At 49.2% G+C, this 24,586-nt stretch overlaps 1 protein-coding gene across 5 annotated transcripts in view; it reads left to right on the top strand.

Annotated features, from left to right (window-relative positions):
* The window catches only part of SHROOM2 (shroom family member 2), a 132,962-nt gene that overhangs the window by 84,344 nt on the left and 24,032 nt on the right, over positions 1-24,586 (top strand). For all 5 annotated transcript variants that reach the window (XR_013966335.1, XM_080795980.1, XM_080795979.1 and 2 more), the window contains exon 5: positions 1,101-1,198. Coding sequence is in view for 4 of the 5 variants with exons in the window: in XM_080795980.1 (XP_080652106.1) it covers positions 1,101-1,198 (98 nt within the window). In the remaining variant the exon portion in view is untranslated. The remainder of the gene's footprint in view (positions 1-1,100; positions 1,199-24,586) is intronic.

Below are 24,586 nucleotides of genomic sequence, written 5' to 3'. Positions count from 1 at the left end.
CGCTGAAGGGCCATCTTGGCGTGCAACTCTCGAGTCCCCAGCCATCTCCTCCTCTCTCGCTACAGTTGTCTTTCCCCAGGATGAGCGTGCCCCAACTTTAACACCACGCAGAGAATTTGGGTGGGGGGCTACAAAATGGCTGTTTCTCCTCTGAACCAGAAAGCGGTGCTTTGGGGAAAGGGGTGAGACAGCGTAGGGTGGCCTGTCTTCAAGCCTTCGGGCCATTTACAATTTTTAGTGTTTGTTCTTTTCATTTTTTCAGGGTTTTTTTTTTTTCCCAAATATTTTTAGAGATCGCTCCAGGGCCAATGTAAGTTAGCACGCGGTGCATTAAACCGTTGCACCTTTCGTCAGGGGAGAGTTCTGACGGTCAAAGGTGACGTTAAGCTTGCTGGAAAAGCGGAGTACTCAGAGCCATAGTCAGAGTCCGTGCCGCGCTCACCCTCCCTCTCTCTGCCTGTTCCGCCTCTTAAACCTGCCTCTGTGTGTTTCAGAGAAAAGGCTTACAGGGCGCAATGCGGTTTCTTTTCCCAAGAACGAGTCACGGCTCAGGACACGACAGTGTGTCTGTGAGTGTAAGGAGGGCAGCCAGTTTGTCCGTGGCTTCGTGCTGACAGGCCTGCCGCCGCCGCCCGTGTGGCTCTCTGTCATGGCTGGGTCCCAGCCCGCGGCCCGCGAGGCCTGACCTCGGAGCCGTCCACGCTTGCTCAGGCCGGAGAGAAGAGCCCCGGACTCTGACAAGTGCTAGCACTTGAGGCTTTGCCGTGGCGAGCTGTCACCGGCTGTGTGCGGGCTGGTTTCTGTCTCGTTTCTGCTGGGGCCGGCTGTGTCGCATGGCTCCACGGGCCTCCCTCTGGCCTCCCGCCCCCTGCCCGGGACAGACGTGGACTCACGGTCTGGTGCGTTCGTTTTGACAGACCGGTTTGGAGAGCTGAACGGGCCGGCCCCGTGGCCAAGTGTCAGCACGGGACGGCAGGCTGCGTCACTGCCTTCGTGGTCCGGGCCCGCAGGGCAAACCCACAATGAGGGGGTTCGTAATAACAGATGTCGGACAGAAGGCAGCTCGATGACTCGGTGTCTCACTGTGCTGCTCTTGGCAGGAAGCTGCCATCGGACCGCAGCAGCCCGTGGGGGACCCTGGCGAGCGCAGAGAACGTTCCTCCGCAGTCTGGGCCGAGGAGGGACAGCCCCGTCCGAGGTAGGTGAAGTTTGGGTATGGGGTTGCAAAGAGGACGTGTCGGGGGTGGTCTTCTTTGTGCCGGGTGGGTGCCCGGTGAGCGTGACGGGGCGTCTGTTTGTTGCCAGAGCCGGAGCGGCCGCGGGCAGCTGTGGATTGCAGCGCACCCGGTGCGGGCGGCGCGTCCTGGGCAGAGCCCGCGGGCCGGCACCGCTGCCGGAATCAGGCTCCCCGGGCCCGAACGCCGTCGGGGCATCCTCAGGGCGCAGAGTGGCTGCCGGGTTTGCTGGACAGCGAGCTTCCTTATGTGGAGACGATGAGAACTCCGGTGCCGCGTGCGGGAATGGAACGCTTCCTGCAGACTGCGGGGCTGGAGGCGTGCTGGGCCGCTCGGGCGACCTGTCCACGTCGGAGTCGCCTGGATGGGTTGTCAGGAAAGAACAAGCCAGGTTTTCTCAACGGGGCTTCTTTTCAGCCTGAAAATAGAAACCAATTCTGTGGGGCCCTCAGAGGGTCGGAGTATCTCACGGAACGGCGGATGCCCGAGAGCAGGGCGCTCCCGGGCCGTGTGCCATACGTAGTTCTAAAACGCGGCCAGTGTGGCTGTTCAGCTGTAGTGAGGGTGGATGGGTACATAGATGGATACGTGGATGTTTACGTAGATGGACAGACAGACTGTCGTCTCGCCCTTGACATGCGTGAGAAGGGAGGGAGGGGAAAGCGTAGATTGCTCTAGGACCTGTGGGGTCACCTTACTTTAAAAGGGCTGATAGAAGCATGGAAATAAATGTACACAGTTGGGTCAGTGAATGCAGATTTTTCCGTTGCTCTGGAGAATGGTGATTAGTGTGATATTCAGAACCTCATAAGGTTCGGGTGCAGAAATAACCAATTTAAATATTTGCTTTTTTGAGGGCCTTCTATAATGGGCTTTCGTTTCATTGGGCTGTAAACTTGAGTGCTGTTAGCTATAAGCGAGAGCATCCAATCTTTACGCGGCTCCGCCAGGACAAGAGTGGCATTTTGTGTAGGAGGTCCCTGCAGTTCACGGTCTGCGTGGCTGAGACCAAGCCTCCCCGGCTAAGAACGGACGCCGGGCGAATAATGCACCTACAGCACGCAGCCGTGTCTGAGAAACACAATCAGCGCTTTATTCCCAGAGCTGCTGCGTGAGTCCGCGCCCGGCCCCAGCTGTCCCCGTCTCTCCCAGCCTGCTGCTCGGCGCTGCCGCCGTCACGAGGGAGCTCAGAGCCCGCTCGCTCGTGCGGACGCCGCGTGTGCCTGCGCACCCGCCCTGGGCACGGCCCTGCCGCCGCAGGCGGCGTAGCCCCTGCTGTGAACGGAGGCCTCCCGGGCAGCCGTCAGCAGCACCGTGGGTGCGTGCATGTGCGTGTGCGTGTGCGTGTGCGTGCGTGCGCGTGCCATCAGCGGCACCGTCCATAGCGAGAGGCTCACGAGCAGCAGCGCGGGGGACCACAGGCTTCCTGTATCCCAGCACGTGCACAAGCACTCGAGGAAATTAGGACCGGAGCCTTCTGCTTTCGCGCCGCACAGCTGGTAATTTGTAGAATTGTGTGTGCATTCAGAGGGTGGCGAGGCTCCTTGAAATTCCAGAACAGAAAGCCGTTTTCCGCTTTTCTCGGAGAATGTTTTCTCAAGTATCAGTAAGAAATCGTATACTTAAAACATTAAATCTGGGAATAAAAGAAACAAAAATTCAGGTCAAGGACTGTCTCTTTGGCCACCACAACCAAAATCCTGTAATGCAAAGATTTAAAGATGCCTGATGTTTTGCATAAATTTAAAATAATAAAAACGTGTATGAAAAAATAGGCATTACTGAGGCACCTAGTCAACTCAGTCAGTACGGCGTGTGACTCTTAATCTCCGGGTAGTGAGTGTGAGCCCCATGCTGGATACAGAGATTACTAAAAAAATAAAATCTTTAAAAAAAAAAAAAAGAAAAAGAAAAAGGATTACTGATCTGATAACTGGTGCAGGATAGTGAATATTTTTTTTTTAAAGATTTATTTATTTATTTGACAGCCAGAGATCACAAGTAGGCAGAGAGGCAGGCAGAGAGAGGGGGAAGCAGGCTCCGCTGAGCAGAGAGCCCGATGTGGGGCTCGATCCCAGGACCCTGAGACCATGACCTGCGCTGAAAGCAGAGGCTTTAACCCACTGAGCCACCCAGGCACCCCAGTGAATGTTTTCCATTGTGTTCTGCTGAGACAACAGAATAGCATGGAGATAAGAGTTACTTGTCCATTCAAATCACATGGAGAACATTTCTGTGAGGTTCAAGATTCTGTCCTGCGTAAAGATATGGAGGACAAAGGTTCTGCTCCCAAAGGACCTCACCGTGTCGGAGGGAAGGTGAGACACCAGTACTTACCGTGGAAGTGATGACACATAATTAGAATTTTTGTAAAAAAAATTATGTGGTGCTTCAGAATCTTGGAGGAAAGACGTTGAGGTGACTTCTGCCTGAGTCATGGGGAAGACAGGTGGTGTCTGAGCTGAGAGAAAGCCAAAGCCAGGAGAGCAGATCCCACTGCGTTTGCTTACTTCTAGCTTTTTCTGTGGCGAGCAGCCCCCTTTACCCACCCCCACTGGCCTCACCCCCCAGGTTCTCCTGTTTTCTCACAGGTTTTGCACCAGCTCTCTGAGCTTAGTCATTATGACCGGAGGGAGTCGGTTTCCTGCAAATCCCCCGCCTCTGACTGGGGTACCTCATAAGCTGGATGGAGCAGCTAGCTCGGGCTGTCCTAACCCAATGCCACAAACTAGGCAGCATCGACAATAGAAATTTATTTTCTCAGTCTTCCGGAGGCCAGAAGCCCAAGATCGAGGGGCATGGGGTCAGTGACTTTGGTTTCTTCCAGGGCTTCTCTTCACAACTGGCACGTAGCCACCTCCTCCTGGTGTCCTCGTGTGGTCTTTCCTTTGTGTCTCTCTGCCCAGTCTCTTGTAAGAACACCATTGTCACCGGATGAGGATTCACCCTGATAACTTCATTTTACCTTACTTACCTCATTAATAACCCTGTCTCCAAATAGACACATTCTGAGGTCCTGGGGGTTAGGACTTCAACTTAGAAATTTGGGGGAGATATAGTGACTCCATAACCCTGGGGAAGATCTCCTTTCTGCCTTATACCTTGGAACCAGTATGTCAGCTGCCTCGGTGCTTTTGGGAAGTGTCATCCTGTCACTGAGCTGCTCAGGTCACAGCTGATGTGGGGGCATTTAAAACAAAAGGAAGAGGGAGGCTGCCATGCTCGAGTGTGGCTGGTGAAGAGGGGAGTTCAGCTAAACCTCTCTGGAGGGCTTTTGGGGGGCACATAACTGAAGCCTTGCTGTCGCAGGCACCTTGTGATTCAGTGATTGCACTGTTAAGCATTGACCTTCCGAGTATGTGGCCGTGGTGTGAGGAGGTTGGGACTCGGACACTCACCTGGGAAATGTGTGCGTGCACCTCTCCTGCTTCTTATAGAGCCACCCCTGCGCAGTCTGCTGGTCTCCCTGCCTGGGTGGCTGCTAGTGCCTCAGAACAGAGCGGAGATGGCCATCCTGTCTTTGCCGCTCCGGCACCCCCTGTGCAGGGGCTCCGATCTGAGCCGCAGTTCCCCTGGTCACCTTGCTGCACAGGGCAAGGCTCACCTCCCCCTGGGCAACACATTGCTCTCTGAGGAGCTCTGCTTTGACTCTCTGAGATCAAGTTAGAGCCTTCTTTGTCCAAGCTTTCATCATCTCCAGGCTGGACCATGCCTGATACCTCCTTGCTGGTGTTGGAATAGAAATTAAATGATAATTGTCCCCATTCCCAAACAATGCAGTGGCTTGGTTGGACTTGGAATAAAATGCAAGCGCCTGACCATGACCTGCATGGCCCTTTCTGGCCCTCTTCTTTTCGGGGCGGCCTTTATCAGACTTTTCTTCTCCCATCCAGTCTCAGGACTCATTGCCACCTTTCCATCCCTTGAACAAGCCAAGTTCATTTCTCCCTCGGGGCCTGATGGTTATTAAAAGGCTGTTCTTGGAATACCACAAGCCCACCTCGGGATATCTACCTAGCAAATGGCAACTGAGTGTTCTTGCTGAGCTGGGGGAGGGGACCTTGTGTAAGCACAGTGACTGGAAGATGGATGGACCAGTTGGCAAGTGGGTGAATGGAGATTTGGTGGGTAGTGGTGGGTAGATGAATAGATGAACGGGTATCCACCCAACAGCCCTTGGTTCAGTCCTTGGTTTTGGCAAATAATGATCCGTGTTGGTACATTCCATGTGCTGAAATTTTATGTAACAGTTTAGTTTATACAACAGCAAGGGAAATGGGCTTGTCTTTCTGTCCTGGCATAAATTCAGAATCAAGACAAACGTCTCAACATACGTTTATTTGGTAGTGGCCTTGTTTTCCAGTATCCTATTTTAAAGCTTGCAAGAAAGCTAAATTGTTGCTGTGGTCAGTTCTCGCTCTCAAGTTTGAGAGTTCAGTGAGTACTGTGTTCAGGGAGGCTCTGGTAGACCAAAGGAGAAAGGAGATCTGGGGGTGGAGCACGGTGGCTGTGGGTGCTGGCAGGTTCCATCTTCATAGCTGCCTTGCGGGCATTTCCGCCCCCGCCTTTAGGAGCTGCTGCCAGCGGGCTGGCACTGACCTGCAGGCTTCTATCTTGTTGGGACAGATGAGCAAGGGGGAGGAGAGTGAGAATATATTCTGAGCCCCAACAACATGTAAAATTGAATCCGTGTGGAATTGAGCTTGTTAGGGAAAATGTGCTTCAGTATAAACTTCATAAACAAGCTAAGCCGTGGGGGTCACCTTCCTGTATGTTCTCCCTCAGAGGTGACTTGGTGTGCAGAGGTTAATGCAAAGACGGATTTGTCAGTTACAGACAAGCTTCTTACAAACCGATTTAAAAGTAAGAGAGGCTGTCCAGCCAAACTCTGCCCCTCATTTGCGGCTTTCAGGAAGACATTTGCTTTTCCTGGCCCTCAATTAGCTAAGGGGCAATTGCAGCTTTCCATTCTGAACTGCTCCGCCGGGAAATTACGAAGCGAGCGCCCCTGCGGGCAAGGACAAGGCGACACTCCAGCTGGGACGTTTTTGCAGGGCGGAGCCAGCCTGGGGCGGAGCCAGCCGGGGCGCAGCTTCCTCCCTGGGCGGTGGTCGCTCTGCGCAGAGTGCTAGCCGACCTGCCCGGGCCCTCCCGCCGGCAGAGGAGGACAGTCCCGGGCAGGGATGGTGGGGGCCGGGGAGGGAGGGGGTATAACTGCAGTTCTCCCTGAGGCAGGGAGAGCCACGTGGCTTTGGCAACCGCGGGGTCGGGGCTAGAGCGCGGAGCACACATTGGCTTCCAGGCTGCTCTGGCCTGGCGGCTTCACGTTATTTGGAAAGCGGCGTGTGTGGGTTACAGGGTTTGCGGTTGAGGCGGCTGGAGCGAGCCGGAGCCCGCACTGCAGGAAGAGGCGTGCCGGCAGAGGGCAGGCGGCACTCCCTGCGCCGAGCGCAGGGCGGAGGCCCCGGAGGAGGGACGGAGACGCAGACGGACCGCAGACCCGACTTCCGGGTTCCGGTTCCGGCCTCCGAGAGCCGCAGTCGGAAGGCAGCCTCGGCGTCGCAGCGGCCGGAACTGCGGCGCTCGCGTAACTTCCGGCTCTCGCCCGGGGAGACCGTGCAACCCCGTGGGCAACTGCGCCTGCGCCTGCGCCGCCGGTGGCCGTCCGAGCTGGCCGGTCAGCCCCGGGACCCGGCAGCAGGCCGCGGCTGCCGCTTCCCAGATGGAGAGCCCTCCGCAGCTGTCCTGATGCCTTAACCCTCTGCACGTTTACCCTTTTGTCTCCCCTGTCCACTTCACAGCTCTCTTCAGAGCTCAGACCCTTGTCAGCCAGCCGGCCTTGGTTGAGTTTGCACGTAAAGGGGCTCATCCGTGTTTTTGCCTTGCTCCAGAAATCCATCTAAACACACCGAGACCCGTTTCCTCTCCATCTTTCCAGCCGTGCCGCTCTCTTCTAGGCCGAGATGTTTGAGGGCCGAGATGGCCCGGGAAGCACCCACTCGGACAGCCGTTCGGCTTTCCACGCTCCTTAAATTACTGCTGTTCGTAAGGTCAAAAGCATTGACTAAGTCCGCTCTGCCTCCTTTGAAGATAATCTTTGTTGCCTTTTCGCTTTTATGCGCTCTTCTGGTTGGTAGTCTAGTTACGGTGCTTTCCATCTTGACTCAGGAACCAGGCTGTGAAATATCCCGCCTCCAGTTCCCGTTCTTCTACTGGGACTGTAGAGTTGGCACTCTACCAACTCTATATTAAGTTGGCTTTCCTAACATGAGTGGGTGAAGCCAAATGTGTTAAACCTGAGTGATCAACCCATGTTTGAAATACATGCACATCTCAGGGCGCCTAAGTGGAACTGTCCCTTAAGCTTCCAACTCTTGATTTTTGCTCAGGGTGTGATCTCAGAGTCCTGAGATCGAGCCCCCCTCCTGGGCTCACACTCAGTGTGGAGTCTGTTTGAGATTCTCTCTCCTTCTGTCTCTGCTCCTCCTGCTTGTGCTCTGTCTCTCTCAAATAAATAAATAAATCTTAAACATATGTACATCTCATCCATAAACTGTGTTCCCTCCCTTGCAGAAGGTACAGCCTGTGAGAGGGCATGGCAGTGTCCTCCTAGGATGGTAACAAGACTAAGCATTGTGCAAAAGTGGACATTCTAGCATAATGGTAGACTGCAAACTTGCTTCACAGAGAAGGGCAAGGTTTGGGCAAGCAAGGTCATCAGGGATGACCCAGTAGGCGGCTGAGTCAATGCATTCCTTCTACACTTGCCTACCCCCAAGGCCACCTTCAGTATCTTTCATTTTTAGAAACTTTGGAAAGGAGGCACCAAATGCAGGCAGCTACTTTGGGGCCAGGGGAAGGCAGCTTAATTGCAGCAAGTTTTTCCTTTGCTCTTTTTCCTTTGTTGGCATTTATTTTTATGTTAGAACTCTGAAATCATTGCGTGTGCCATCAGGGAGTGTCAGGCCCACCGATGTTGAGCTCCCTCACGAGATGCCTGTGAGGACTGGACAGCCCCCTTCTACCTTCTCCCCCTTAAGATCCACATGCTTGTAGATACCTGTACATAGGGCTACAGTGGCTGGTCTTTGTCTGTGAGGTTACTCTAAATTACTTGCCCTTTTTTTGTGGGGATATAATGATTTATTTAATAGTAAGACTCACATAACCTAAAATTTACTATTTAAATGTGTATCATTTACTAATACTTAGTACATTCGTGTTAGGCAGCCATCACTACTATGTAGTTCCAGAACATTTTGTCACCCCAAAAGAAAACCACCTACCCACTGAGCAATCACTCTTGAACTGACTTTACTTTCTTTAACTTGAAAGATAACTTGAAGTGGTCCTTTCTATGCAGCAAGAACGTGTCTTACTCGAACACGGTCGCCATCAGTTGGATGGGAGATGGACGCTTGGCTGTCAGAACTCATTTCCCACAGACTCAGAGTATTAAGGGGTTGTCAGATTCTTGCAGCTAGTCTCAAATCAGTTTAACTCATAAATTTGCTGACAGTCCACACATCTGAATTAAAAAAGGAAAACAGGTCTGCGAGTCACCTATTGCCCTTAAGCAATCTAAAATACATCCAGATATTTCTTTTTTTTTTTTTTAAGGACTTTATTTATTTATTTGACAGAGAGAGATCACAAGTAGGCAGAGCAGCAGGCTGGGCGGGGGGGAGCGGGTTCCCTGCTGAGCAGAGAGCCCGATGCGGGACTCAATCCCAGGACACTGGAATCATGACCTGAGCCAAAGGCAGAGGCTTAACCCACTGAGCCACCCAGGCACCCTGCATCCAAATATTTCTAAATCTTTGTTAAACCCCCACGTCCCCCAAGAATTCATAGAAGACAACACAGACCCAGGAGCATGTTTTATGTCTGTGCCCGCAGCCCCATCCCTAGTAGCCCTCTTTCCTCCCACTCCCAGTACAGAAATCATCACCACCTCCACCAGGATTCAGAGGAAGGGAAAATGAAGGAGGACATAGGCGTGGATTGCGACAGTGGTAGCCTGAGAATTCTCTCTAGTTCAAGTTTTCTCAAACAGCAATTGCAGCATATTCTTGGGAATATGCATGTTGTCCTCGTGAGTGTAATTTTCCGTCTTTGTTTCCATATTAACCCTTAAGTTTGTAACAGGATATTATGATGGTTTGCATGACCACACCTGGTACGTGTGGCAGTGTCTCCTTGCCAGCGCTAATAACATCACTGTCCCCGGCTGAGAGGAAAGAATCTGTCCACACGCTCATGAAAACCAAGCTGTGTCTCTAGATGAGGGAAGAGACAGGCAGGTGCCAGCCCCTCAGAGCTCTGTGTCCTGTCTGTCAGAAGAAAAGGGATGTGTGAAATGAGCCCTTCTGTGGCATCTGGGAAACTGCAGTAGCTGAGATCGGGGGCCTCAGGAGAAACAGCACCTTCCCAGGAAAACCCCGTCACTTGTCACGTTAAACATTTGCTCTATGGTTTTGTTCTCATATAATTGTAAGTTTGTTTTGTATTTTCTAGCCTCAGAGCTGTGAAAATAAGGAAAATGAAATGTTTTATATTTAGACATATTTCACAATACAGTAAAAAGTAAAACGATACACTGCATGATTCCATATGTAGGCAGAATCTATAGAGACAGAAAGTAGATCCGTTTGCCAGGAATTAAGGGTTGGGGGGAATGGGAATGCCTGCTAGAGTAGGTACGGAGTTTCTTTAGGGGGTGATAAAAATATTCTGGAATTAGAGAGTACTGATGGTTGCATAACTGGTGAATATACTAAAAATTACTGAATTTTGTATACTTTCATAGGGTTATTTTATGGTATGCAGACTATGCCAGTTTTTTTTTTTAAGATTTTATTTTTAAGATTTTATTTATTTATTTGACAGACAGAGATCACAAGTAGAGAGGAGAAAGCAGGCTCCCTGCCGAGCAGAGAGCCCAATGCGGGGCTCAATCCCAGGACCCTGGGACCATGACCTGAGCCGAAGGCAGAGGTTCTAACCCACTGAGCCACCCAAGCGTCTCTTAAAAGATTTTTATTTATTTATTTGACAGACAGAGACACGTATCCCTGTCTTTGACATGGACTATTTGTGCACTTGAAGAATTCCACAAATCAAAAGGGAACAGAACAAGATAAGCACCCTAGCACTTCCGTTCCAGAAGATCTCTGCCCCACATCCTCTTAGGTAGTCTTGGTGAAACCTTAAGCTCTTCCTGAGTCACTTCACCTAACGTGGCATGCCAGACTTTATAGCTTGAGGGCGCCCTCCCTACCCCACGCCACCACTGCAAGGCAGAACATCACAAAGGAGCTGTGGTCAGAGCATCCCGAACTCTCTACTCCCACGCTGTGAAGGAGCCACGGCCACGCCTAGTTGGGTGGACAGTGTAAACTCCCGAAGTCCGACTGCCACCCCGGAGACAAGTAAAACGAAGACAAGAGAAATGGATCTTATTCTTGCAAGAGAATCATAAAAAGCCTCTCTGTGGGGCGCCTGGGTGGCTCAGTGGGTTAAAGCCTCTGCCTTCAGCTCGGGTGGTGATCCCGGGGTCCTGGGATCAAGCCCCGCATCGGGCTCTCTGCTCATCAGGGAGCCCGCTTCCCTTCCTCTCTGTGCCTGCCTCTCTGCCTACTTGTGATCTCTGTCTGTCCAATAAATAAATAAAATCTTTAAAAAAAAAAAAAGTCTCTCTGAAATGTCTAGACAGACTGCCATCCAGGTCCCACCTTCCCATCCCTGAATGCCCACTCACGGACAACCGTCCCTTGACCAAACCCACAGTCTGGCAAACTTGACCAGTCTTCCTGGAGCCGAGCTACACAAACTCCCATATGTTCACGGCTGCCGCCATGCTACAAGACTTGAGTCATCATAACAAGAACAGTCTGTCCCCCGAAGTCAAGAATATTCACTGTCTGACCCTTTACAAACTTTGTAGATCTCCGAGGTACAGCCGCATTGCTCAGACCTGACTAATGCGCAGACTCATTTTAAATTAACTTTTTTTCCTGTGGCATCCTAGTGTTGACAGATTTTTAAAAAAACTGGTGTGGGGGTGCCTGGGTGGCTCAGTAGGTTAAAGCCTCTGCCTTCAGCTCAGGTCATGATCCCAGAGTCCTGGGGTCGAGCCCTGCATCGGGCTCTCTGCTCAGCAGGGAGCCTGCTTCCCCCCTCTCTCTCTGCCTGCCTCCCCACCTACTTGTGATCTCTGGCGAATAAATAAATATATTTGACAAGTATTTCTTTTATTTTTTTAATATTTAGTCTTTTATTTGACAGACAGAGATCACAAGTAGGCAGAGAGGCAAGTGGAAGCACGCTCCCTGCCGAGCAGGGAGCCTGATGCGGGGCTGAATCCCAGGACCCCGGGACTATGACCTGAGCCGAAGGCAGAGGCTTTAACCCACTGAGCCACCCAGGCGCCCCTAAACATAGCTTTTTTAAAAAAGTTTACTTATTTTTTTCTAATACAGCTGTTCTTTTTTTAATTTTTATTTATTTATTTTTAAAGATTTTATTTATTTGACAGAGAGATCACAAGTAGGCAGAGAGGCAGGCAGAGAGAGAGCGAGAGAGATCAAGTAGGCAAGGCAGAGAGAAAGGGGGAAGCAGGTTCCCTGCCGAGCAGGGAGCCCAATGCGGGGTTTGATGCCAGGACCCCAGGACCATGACCTGAGCTGAAGGCAGAGGCTTTAACCCACTGAGCCACCGAGGCGCCCCTATGAAAAGTATTTCTAACGTAAAGTCTCCAAAGCATTAAAATAGCACAAGCAATGTAAAAACGTGAATGTCTTAGATCCCCTGATAATTATGCCTACTGTAGTAAACATGGGTGTATGAAAACCCAAATTACAAATCTGAGTGTTGTAAAAGTGCTTTCTCTTTGGAAATAATACACTGAGGGCATTCTTTAAAAGTGCTCAAGCACAGGCAGCATGGAGGTGTTGTTTCCCAGTACCCTTCTGTAATCAAAGCACCCGGTGCTGTGTGCGGGGGGTGGCTGGGTTTAGGCCTGGGCAGAGGATATACAGAATGAGCCTGGAACATGTTGTAATGCCAAAAAGTAAGGGAGAACTAAACCAAACGAGCCCGACAATAAGGATATGTCAAAGGGACTCAGAGCTTCCTTTGGCCAGAGTTGAAACAGGTGAAACAACGAAATAAGTAGTGTTAGATTGTAAGCCAGTGTATAAATTAAATATTCCTGAGTCCATACTGATCTACATACATGATCGAATAAATAAGTGGAGAGAGAAGAGACAGAAAAATTCCAGATAATCTCTGTAGATCCTCTGCCTTCATGGAGGTGTATGGGTAACCTCCTTCCAAAGAGGGCAGGGTGGCAAGGTGGAGGGAGAGAAGGAGCTGATGATGGAGAAACTGACCGAGGCTAACCCCTGCCGTGTGACGCATGGAGAGTAGCTGCGTTGACAGCCTGACCCTTGAGATCCTATGAGAATGGCACTTTTTACCTTTGTGATTTTCCCCAAAATCTATAATCATATAGATACATGGTTTTAAATCTATGATCTGACCAAATCTATAATCCTGACCAAAACATCAGACAAATCCCAGTTGAGAGACATTCTACAATGCCCGACAGCATTCCTCAGAATTGTCAAGGGCATCAGGAACAAGGAAATTCTGGGAAGCTGTTCCTTAGGGGAAGCCAAGGAGATGTGACAACTAAATGTAATGTTCCCTTGACAGGGTCCTGGAACAGAAGAAGGACATTAAGTAAAAAAGACATCTGAGTCAAGTGTGGACTTTAGTGAATATTAATATCCCCAGATTGGCTCATTAATTGTAACAAATGTTACCACACTAATGTGTAAGATGTTAACTGTCGGGGAGACCAGATGTTGGAGATAATCAGACCTCTTTTCTTGTTGTAATTTTTCTGTAAATCTGAAAACATTCTAAAATGAAGTGTGTGTTTAAAATTGTAATTTTGGGGGGGCACCTGGGTGGCTCAGTGGATTCAGCCTCTGCCTTCGGCTCTGGTCATGGTCTCAGGGTCCTGTGATTGAGCCCTGCATCAGGCTCCCTGCTTAGCAGGGAGTCTGCTTCCCCCTCTCTCTGCCTGCTGCTCTGCCTACTTGTGATCTCTCGCTATCAAATAAATAAATAAAATCTTTAAAAAATAATAGGGCGCCTGGGTAGTTCAGTGGGGTAAACCTCTGCCTTCGGCTCAGGTCATGATCTCAGGGTCCTGGGATTGAGTCCCACATCGGGCTGTCTGTTCAGCAGGGAGCCTGCTTCTGCCTCCACCTGCCTCTCTGCTTACTTGTGATCTCTCTCTCTGTCTGCAAATAAGTGAATAAATAAATTCTTTAAAAAATAGTAAAAATAAAATTATAATTTTTTGAGATTTTATTTTTAAGTAATTTCTACACTCAATGTGGGGCTTGAACTCAGAACCCCGAGATCAAGAGTTGCATGTTCTACTGAATGAGCCCGCCAGGCACCCCTAAAATCATATTCTTGAAATGCATTTTGAGTTATTCAGTCTGTAAATACTAGGAACATGCCTTTTGAGCAGTGAATATGGTGAAATACCTAATCAGCTACCAGATTCTTACTAGATGTGTGTTATGTGGATGGCCATGCACCCTGCACTAAGGGTTAAGGTCACGGAGATGGCCCCCGGGCAGATGGTGCCCTCTCTTAGGAGCGGGATCGGGATCGTGTCCTTGGTGGAGTAATCAGTGGAGATGAGAAGTCGTAGGAAGAATGTAAGCTTTGGGGTTGAAGACTACAGGTTCAAATTCTCATTCTCCTTTTCATTGTGATTGCATCAGGCTACCTAAGTTAATAACCTCATGTCCCTGGCTGACGAGATACCATAGCAACCTTCCTTGCAGACTGCTCTAAGTGCTGACTGGGTATAACATTCACGCATCGGCACAGTGCTTAAGATCAAGCAGGTGTGGATAAAAAGGAAAAGTTGCTCTTACAAATAGAGCCGTAATCTAGGACATGCTGCAGGGTGGCGTGTGTCACTTGATTAAATGAGCAAGGCTTGGAAATCATGAATTCGGAAGAGGCTGGCAGAGGGGGTTGAAAAGAGAAAACCGGTTCTGAAGGGTAAGCACAAGACTGGGGAGGGCTCGGGGCTCTCAGCCTGGGAAGGGGCTGTTGTTAGGGACAGCGGTAGGGGGGTGCTTTCCGCCTGGGGGTGGCACTGAGGTCTCGGGCTGCTTTAGAAAGGGAGGTGGAGGGCAGGGACTTTAAATACGGATCATTGTGAAGTGACAGGCTGGTAAGTCACAGTCAGCCTGTGACTTCTTTGTCTTCCTCACTGAATGCTTTGCACACAGTAAAACTTCCGGAAATACTTTGTTAGTTGTTTGCTGGATTACGTTCCCGATGAGTGTGTAATAAACCCAAGAGGACAAATAGGATACAGATAGATAGAAATTAGGCTATTCAGTGGGATTTTTTTTCTTTTATTGTTCCATCTGATTTTATAGTGGTTGAATTGAACCGTGTATCACACATACTATGTGATTAGCATAGTTAAATAGTAAAACTGCGTGAAATATGTTCCGTGGGCTTTCCTGTATTTTCCCCCTTTTTAAATTATAAGGAGGGAGACACCCAAGGCTTTTGGGGTTTTTAAAAGGGCAAGTCTTTCAGGGGTCTAAGCATAGAAGCCTTGGGAACGTTCACCCTGAGGTCAGGAGGAGTTGTTTGAGTCTCGGGGGTTAGAGTTGACGGAGCCTGCGTGAACTTGTCCATCACGAGGCGGCAGGCACAGACAGGCCAGCTGTTGTGAGCGTGGCTTTGAGACTCCTCTGTGCCGGAGGCAGCTAGACCCAGGGGCTGCGGCAGAGCGCGGCTGCCGGTCCCTGGAGGAGGCATACCGCGGCATTCACGGCCCACCACCACCCAGACGGCAGTGAGCGGGGAGCCGGTAAGCGCCTCCCGCATTTGTTCGTAAGGCAGCTCACCCAGGATGGGACTGTCGGCCAGCGTTTGTAGTTAGAGTGTTTCTTTTGTTCTCCTGTCTTTAAAAGCAGGTTGTCAGCTCGCGGTGCAGTGGGTAAGATCTGGGGAGATCTGCAGATATCTCCCTTGTTTATTGTTCTGCCTGAAAATGAAAAAGAATGCAAATCGGGGTCCAGTTCCCAGCTCAAGCCCTGCATGCGTGCACGTATGTGTGTGGGCATGTTGAGCGTGTGCCGCTTGTGTGCAGATAGATACATGCACATTTTGCAGCTTTGGTCTCTGCAGTTGGCTAAAAGTGCGCTGAAACTAGAAAGCAGTGCCTTTCAGTCCAGCGTTCCGGGCTGCAAGCTGTCGTGCAGGTGTGACCGGTAGCCGTGGCATGTGGGAGCCTTGCTCCACGTGAGAGCTATAGACCTCTGCCTTCCCTGCGGAAGGTCAGCTTTGCACGAGGACCCGTGTTCCTTGTCTGGCCTTTTCTTTTTTTTCCATGCCAGTAAGAAATTAGCATTTTCATGACTGAGACCCTGACTGCAGATATTGAAAGGAAATGGTGAGTCAGCCACATGGAAAAGGGGCGGTTGCGGGGGGAACAAAATCAGGTGTGCATGTTGAGTCATGAAAAAAATGCTCTGTGGGTAAATTCACACATAGCCTGATTGCTAATTGCAGTGAAAACATCTCACTGGAGAAAATGGTATCAGTGTGGTTCTGGGTATTTTCCAGTTCTTAGATTTTGCTCTCTGGTGTGATAGTGACAGCTGAGAGGCATGTCGTCTCTTTACAGGGTTCAGCAGACATGTGCTATGAATCTTTTTTTTTTTTTGACCTTTTGTATTGTAAAAGAAACATCTGTGACCGTATTTCTGATTGATGGAAATGCTTTGCCTTTACTGATGGAGGCTTTTGTGTGTGGAGGGAGGATGCCATTTTCCGAGAAATTGCTGCATATGTGTGTGTGTGTGTGTGTGTGTGTGTGTGTGTGTGCGTGTGTGCTTACACACCCACACACCTGCATCTGCTGATGGGTCTGCATTTACGGACTCACATGGGTAGCAATTATTTTAAAATGCATGTGTTTAAAAAAAAATGCATGTGTTCGTGGTCATGCTGGTGAGAAGGAAAATCGAAAAGGAGTTGGAAGAAAGCTTTTCAGAAATCTGCCTGGCAGCATTTATAATTAAATAATTAGAGAGCCTTACACATTGAAGACTTACAGAATGAATGAATGAAACATGTCACATAAAATATCAGAAAATTTGGTACAGATTGGCTGGCTGGCTGGCCTATTTTCCTTGCAAAACAGAATCTTTGAGGGGCTATTGTCTGAATATTGTTTATGATTACATTGCAGAGAAGTATTCCACAGATGGTATGGAGAGGTACATCTCTACACTGGCTTTTTGTCATGCGTGGTGGAAAAAACACTCTGTCTTTTTCTCTCACGTGTGCACACACACTCACACCCACACCAACACACACCCCTTAAAGAAAAAATGTGCAGGGTATTCTCATAGATGCGTGAACAGAATAGACTCAGAAGCAATTTTTTTAGAGTAGTGCCCGAAATAACCATGTATGTTGGTATGAACTGTCTGGGTTGGGTTCAGCGTCTCCTGCCCAGCCGGAGAGACGTGACCCTGGGAAGCGCGTGTTTGCTGCTCCTTGTTCTGCACGGACTGGCTCCATCCCCAGAGTCCGCCTTTGAATTTCAGAGGTGTATTGGCAGCTAATATTTCATGTGGCCTTTAGAATGCATTTGTTTTACTTTTAATGCTTGTAATTCTTTACCTCGTCTGTGCCTTAAAATTTCAGAAGATTAAGGTGGTGAAGTAGCAGAAACAAGGGCCGCTGTTTTGTGTCCACTGGGTCCGTCTGTCTTTTTTCCTGGTTAGTGGCCACTAGCGTTTTCTAGATGGCTTTTCCTAGATCGTCAGGTCCTTTCTGGGAGGCTTATACACATAGCTGGATGTCTGAAAAGATCTTAGAGTTACTGAGTTTTTCACCTTAGGAAAAAAAAAACAATTTGCAGAATCCCTTCTGTTAATTTTTAAAGTTCACAGAGCACCTCTCCCCCACATATATCTTGGGTCTTAACCACATCGCATACCGTGTTCATTCTACATAAACAAAGTGGGCTTTAAGTGACTGGGTTCACAGAGCTGGTTCGTGGAGAGCCCATATATGCAGTATGGCTGGTTTTTCACCTGGTGGGTTCCTGCTGATCGATACCCCTCACCTCTGATGTTGGAAAGGTCCTACAGGTGAGTACGGGCTGAGCAGAGATCGTGATACACGTTGCCAAACCCAGCCTCTTACGAACTTTCGCGGCCCACATCCAGTGTGCTGAAGGTGCGGTGAGAAGGAATCTCAGTGTGGTCTCCCAAGGCGGGGGTATAGTACCAAGAACCCCTCACCAGACAGAGAGACTGGGGACGCGTGTCCCAACCCCATGTGGGTGTAAATTTGCAGGTCACCGGCCTTTCTGATCCTCCATTCCTTTGTCCATAACAGCCGGCATTTGGAGTCACTGAATTCTAAGGTCACGTTAAGCCGTAACAGCGTTTCATCCTCAGGGAGAGAAGCCGGGGACTTGAATTCCCCTTAAGGTCACCCTCCAGGCCCATAGGTCACATTGTCTGACTCCCATGCCACCAACACTCACGTGAAAGAAGACCTAGACACGGAGAGGAGACACACACGTGTGGAGTAGCTCTGCGATCCACGTACGGGTAACGGGCGCTCCCATCAGCAGCCTGCACTTTGCGCCGGCAGGCTCGTGGACGCCGCAGCAGGGCCCCGGACAGCTCGACCTGCCTCGGGGCTGGGCGCCAGCACCCCACAAAGTCAGCGTCTGACAAGCGTGGTGCTCTGCGGGGTCACGTGCATACCGTGTGTTACTGAATGACTGTTACAGAGTCCAGGCAGTGGGCCCTGAAACGTACTCAGAGGCCACGAAAGGCGGAGTAATTAGAAATTCTAGGAAGGTGTTTAACACGGATATTCACATGCATGCCTGTGTATATATGTGCAACACACATGCACTCACATATGAGACATTTCATAGAGGATTACAGTCTAGAAGGTCAACTTCTACGTACAATAAATATATCAAAAGCCAATTGGGTAAATCACCCATTTCCAAATTTGGTTCAGCCGAGTAGCAATAAGTAGACGCTCTCCTCGGGTGTGGGATTGTAGAATTTCGGATCACATTTAGTTGTTGGAGGCGGAAGACAACTAAAGCAAATGATTTTCTCTTCAATTATGGGAAGAATATACTATTATAATTCCATTTTCATCTTTTACCAAATAATTACCCCACATTCAGAATGGCTCCTTAATTTCATAAGCTTGACATATATTTTTGAGAGACAGAATTTTTACTAGTTTGGGGCACCTGGGTGGCTCAGTTGGTTAAGCGACTGCCTTCGGCTCAGGTCATGATCCCAGGGTACTGGGATCGAGTCCCACATCGGGCTCCCTGCTCAGCGGGGAACATGCTTCCCCCCCTCCTTCCGCCTGCCTCTCTGCCTACATGTGCTCCTTCTCCCTCTGTCAAATAAATAAATAAAATCTTTTTAAAAAAATTTTTTTACTAGCTTGAGGATTATGCCTCCCTAGGTTGTATGTATATGTTAAAATATTTTATTTATGTATTTGAGAGAGAGAGAGTGCACAAGCAGGGGGAGCAGCAGGCAGGAGAGGGAGAAGCAGGCTCCCCGCAGAGCAAAGAGCCTGATGCAGGACTGGATCCCTGGGATCATACCTGACCTGAAGACAGACACTCAACTGACTGAGCCACCCAGGCACCCCTACAGTTTGGTTTTCTTTTTTTTAAGGACATGTTTTAAAATCTGCTTTGCTAATTAAAACATTCTTAGTAAAAATAGAAGGAAGTTCTGTATACGATGCATGGCATTCTGAGACATGAGCGGCCAGTAGAGGTCCTGTGGACTTTTCGGGTTGTCTCCAGTGTTTCACAGTTATAAGTAATACTGTAGCAAACATCTTGTAAAATATTCATGTTCTGGCAAGCTGATTTACTCAGAATAAAATTCTAGATCTGGAATCACAAAGCAGGCTTTTTGGAAGTATGCCCAAGAAGCCTTCCATGACGTGTGTACTATTTACTCCCAGCCACCCAACAGCCTAGGACAGTCCTGCCTTTCCCAAAACCTTGTCCATAGTGGATGTTTCAAAAATTCTGTGACTCGATGGGCAAAAAAGTTCATTCGTCCGTCCTTCCTTCTTGCCTTCCAGTAGGCTCCGTGCCCCTGAGATCAAGACCTAAGCTGAGATCGAGTCGGACACTTAACTGACTGAGCCACCTAGGCACCTCCTAGTTGTTTCATTTTTAACTTGCATTTTCTCAGGAACTAGCAAAGTTAAATTTTGTGTGTTGCCTCGCCGTTTGTATTTTTTTTCTCTTGTTCATTACTGCTCACATCTTGTGTCCCTTTTCGTTCTTTTTCCGTTGGGCGTGGGGACTTTCCTTCTTGATTATTGTTATTTAGGTTGCAGATAGATCTGCTGTGTGCTTTTCAAACATTTACGGTTGGTTACAGTAGTTTTTTTTTTTTTTTCCTTTTTCACGTACTAGTGTGGAGCATGTCGTTGCCCCGAGCTGGTGGCTGTGTGCAATCCATTCCCATTCTGCTAGCTCCTGACTCCTGGCAATTGTGTGCTGGCCTTTGTGTTCCTGCTGTAGAAAGCATAACCATGTGGGGCTCTGTGGGCATGAATTTCCTATGAGCTGTAGAACGCCACCTGCAATATTCTCCAGCAGCTTTGCAAAGAAGATAAAACTGCTCAGGCAGAGAAGAACCCCAGTGTTTTAGGAGAACGTCTAACGTGGTGTTGCAGAGAGAAAGCAGGAGTCAGAGATGAAGTCTCCACCTTAGCTCAGGTTAGGAAACAAGTGACTTAGGCTCTTGGGGCTTCCGTGTCCCGGAAATGCAGAGTTGTGTCCGTCGTGCTCGCTTTCTGCAAATGGAGGTTAGTAATAGGGTCGTCTCTGCTGAAGAATGGAGACGTGCTTGGCTTCCCAGTGCCCCAGGTCTGCGGAGGCACAACCACCAGACCTCTGGGTATTCTACCATCTGCTCATTTGAGCATTTGTCCATGCTTGTGTGTTTCTCCCTTCTGTTTGCTCTCATTATGATGCGTTTATGTTCATTTTCCTATGTTCCTGTTGTGTGTTTTCCTTTGATACTTACACCCTGAGTGGTCAAATGTTTTGGGGTGCTGTATGTCAAAATGAAACAATTAGAAGCCATATAACTATAGATACAAACACACTGGAAAGAGCAAAAGGCCACTCAGTCGCGAGTTCGTATTTTTTATTACGGTCCCCACTTTGTTGAAAAATCGAGTGACTTCCAGTGGCCTTTCATGGGCAAGTAAGCGTAACTGAATCCGTGAGCCGCTTCTGTTTCACACACGCCGCATTCACGGCGGTGTGACGTGAAAAGGAGGCAGGAACCCGCTATGGAGGAGAGCCGACGCACGCGGTCCTCCTCTCCTTTCAGACCAGGGGGCAGCGGGAGATGCTCTCCCAGGCCTCACCGCTCCCGCACGCTGGCGTGCGTGCGTGCGTGCGTGCCCGTGCATGCGCATGCGTGGGCGTGCGTGCCCGTGCGTGCGCATGCGTGGGCACGTTTGCGCCTATGTTTTCATTGCCGCGAGACCGGAAGCAGCAGTCTTCAGGGGACAATGTGTTTCCGGTAACTGATCTGTATTTTTGTGGTCAGGCACCAGAGACCCTATAAAATTGAATCAGGCTCAGAGAGATTCTCCCTCGAAAGCTCTTCTCCTCTCTTCTTGGGGAGAATAATCCGTAACAGACTATCGTGGGCCGATCGTGATTGCTCACGGTTCCAGAGGCTGGAACTCCAAGACGGGAGTGCAGCTGATTTGCTGTCTGCTGAGACCCGCCTCCTGGCTTGTAGACGGTTGTGTTCTCGCTCTGTCCGCTCTGTCCTTAGGTGGGGAAGAGCGGAGAGCAAGGCAGCACGTGTTCTCGTTCCTCCCGTAGAAGCGCGCTGTCCCATGGCTGAGGACTCCGTCATCATGACATCATGACCTCCCAAAGGCCCCGCCCACCACCCACCTTCCTGTTGGGGGTGGGTGTTAGCATCTAACACATGCATTTCGGAGGGACCCAGAAATAAATGTAAATGCTGCGATGCAGGGTAGTCAGAAGGCGCAAGAAAATCATCCTGCCAGCCTTGTCTTCCTCTCCCCACTCCCTTCCTCCCTGCCTCCGTTTCTCCCTGTTACCTGACTGAGTCTTTGCTAAAGGCTGCTTTGTGCCAGGGACAGAGGTGGGTGCTAGCAATGTACCCAGGAGGATCGATAGCAAATGAAAATAACACAGATGAAATAAGAACAGTCTGGGGACAAACACATTAAGTCCTTATGGGGGTTCAGCAGGAGAAAGGGTAAAGACCTGTTTGTCAACAGGTCGGGGAAACGCTCCATGGAAAAGGTTGCACTTCATTTGGATCTTAAAGGAAACAGGAATGGTGTCTCTAGCGCATCTCCTGAAGAGTGTGGATCAAAGCGGAGATCTGGAAACCACAAACCATCGATGGCAGGGAAGGGCCTCTGTCCAAAATGTATGTTGCAGGAGTCCCTGAGGACTCGTAGGTGGCTTGGGAAGGGTGAGAGGGGGAGCCTAAAAGATCAAGCCTGCAGTCTGGCCTTGATTTGGTGATGGTGAGAGGAGGCACTGGAAGTTTCCGGGGAAAAGGACCAAGCTATCTAGTTTCCATGCTAATTTTGACTAAAATGTGGTGAATGGAGGAGAGAAGAAGGTTGGAAATGCCCATCATGGGGGGAATCTGTCACATGGAATACTTTAACAATCTGGAAAAGTTACTACAAGATGGCTTTGCTTTCAGAAAATTTAATCTGTGAAAGTTGTGGTTAGATTCGCCCTCAAATTTGTTGAAATGGGGCGTTTCCCTGTCATTTCAGTGAGGGGTTGGTTTGTAGTTCTGAGGAATTTAAATCTACATTTGCCTGAAGTAGGCTCTCCTGCCAGATAAGAACACTGAGCAATTTACAGTGGTTTCAAGCCAGGCCACGATGACTGCCTGAGAGCAAGCGGGAACTTTCTGGGACAGTGCAGTTGTATTTAGACTCGACGGTGGTGGTGGACACACAGCTCTGCACATTTACCCAGACCTCTGATGGCTTGGATTTTATGGTATATAAACAATATCTTAATAAAATTGTGGTGGGCGTGGGGAAGAAAAGAGGTGAAAATGTTTTGTAACGTGAAGAACTCCCAGATCCATAGCAAGATTCTAGGAATTCAAACATGTGTTTGTTTTTTGGGTTTTTTTTTAAAGATTTTATTTATTTATTTGACAGAGATCACAAGTAGGCAGAGAGGCAGGCAGAGAGAGAGGGGGAAGCAGGCTCCCTGCTGAGCAGAGAGCCTAATGCCGGGTCTCGATCCCAGGACCCTGGGATCATGACCTCAGCTGAAGGCAGAGGCTTACTTAACCCACTGAGCCACCCAGGCGCCCCCCAAACACATGGTTTTAAAAACTTTAGTGGGTCAGAAGAAAAGCATGTAGATCTAGGGGCAAGAATTAAGGTGAACTCAAATTCATTTATTGCTTGTTACCTGTGCCGTAATGCTTGTAGTAGCATTTAAGTTCTTATTAACAACAGATCATACCTAATAAAAACTTAAGCACCGGAGATGTTCCTCAAACTACTATTGAGATGAATGGACTGTCTGCCGTCATAAAATATTGATCTGATCTGATTTTTCCTTCTAACTGCTTCTAATGATTTCAAGTGAGTTTGTGACACACGTTCCACTCTGTTTCACATGAGGTTGGTCACAAGAGACCGTTGCTCCCACCAGTAGCTTAAAAATGCCCATAAAAGTTATAAAATCATAGCTTTAAAAGAACTCAGCAGACCCTGCTCTTGGTGTAAAGAGCTCTTCTCCCCTTTGGCATTCCATTCTCCTCATACGTTCTTCATAGTATTTTTCAAAATGAGCTTGAATTTTTAAGGAATTAATCTCTGCCTTGCCTTCTAGACCAGGGTTTGGTGAACTACAGCCCAAGAGCCAAATCACCTGGGCCCAGGGTTTGAGAACTCTTTCTGGGTGGAGGATTAAGGATCAAGGATTGGTTCTTCCAGGGCTGGTAGCCAGGGGCACTTAATGTTGCTGTTTTTTCAAATGATGATAATCTAGTTTTAGAGCAACATGCCAAGCCGAGGATTAGGCTCAGGAGTAATTTTTAATATTCATATCAAGTGGTTAGAAAAATGGGAGGTATGGGGGTGCCTGGGTGACTCAGTTGTTAGGCGTCTGCCTTCAGCTCAGGTCATGATCCCAGGGTCCTAGGATCGAGCCCCACATCGGGCTCCCTGTTCTTCCGGAAGCCTGCTTCTCCCTCTCCCACTCCCCCTGCTTGTGTTCCCTCTCTCACTGTGTCTCTCTCTGTCAAATAAATAAGTAAAATCTTTTAAAAAGGAGGGGAAGAAAAGAAAAATGGGAGATACAGAATTGGGGAAGGGAGGTTCCCATAGAGCCGAGATTCTCCACGCTGGCAGAAAATCCAGATTGCTGGAAGGTTTTCGCTCAGATACAGATTCGCAGGCATGCGTGTCCTCATCAGCCCCTACCTCTGCCAGGCCTGGCTTCTGGCAGGGTGAGGTTGAGGAGAGCTTAGATTTGTGTGTCTGAAGTCATCCCCTACACTCCTTTAGAATGCTCTGAAGAATTGGAGGACTGGGTTCAGGAAATAACATGAACCAGGAGTGCAAAGTGGTTGACCCTAGGGGGTGGATACTGAGGGTGGACTGGATGTGCCCTCCAGTATCTGGTGGAAATGGTCTTCCTTAAAAAAGCTTTAGAACCAAAATATCAGACGAAAACACTGCCCTGCTCTCGTCCATCGGGACAGGGTTTATTCTGGGTGAGAGGGAGATGAGGGGTTGGGGTAAGGACAGAGTCTCGGGAGGCTGCGTGTACCTGCAGCATTACGCTCCTTTTTACAAACCCCAGAAATAAATATGAATAGAGTAGCATCACGCCTGGGAGGATCAAAAAGCCTGGCATATTGAGGACCTTTTCCCCATTTTCTTTAGATCGGCTTCAAATTGGTAATAGCGTCCCATGCCCTGTGGAAAGAGCTATTCAGGGCATCAGAAGTCAGAGGGGACTTTTCTTTACCCTGTGTCTCTCATAGTTTGCATTTCGTATCCTGCTTCCGTTATGTTCTGGTCCGACATTGGTTGACCCATGCTGAGAGGGGAATCCTGGGTGCTCCACGTGTGGCCTAACCAGAGCACCTGAACCCCCATCAGAAGAGATGACCGGGGGCGCCTGGGTGGCTCAGTGGGTTAAAGCCTTTGCCTTC

Source organism: Martes martes (assembly GCF_963455335.1).
Source record: "Martes martes genome assembly, chromosome: Y".
In the NCBI taxonomy this organism is placed as follows: Eukaryota; Metazoa; Chordata; class Mammalia; order Carnivora; family Mustelidae; genus Martes; species Martes martes.
Note: the sequence above shows the minus strand (reverse complement) of the source record. Positions and strands in the feature narration are given on the sequence as shown.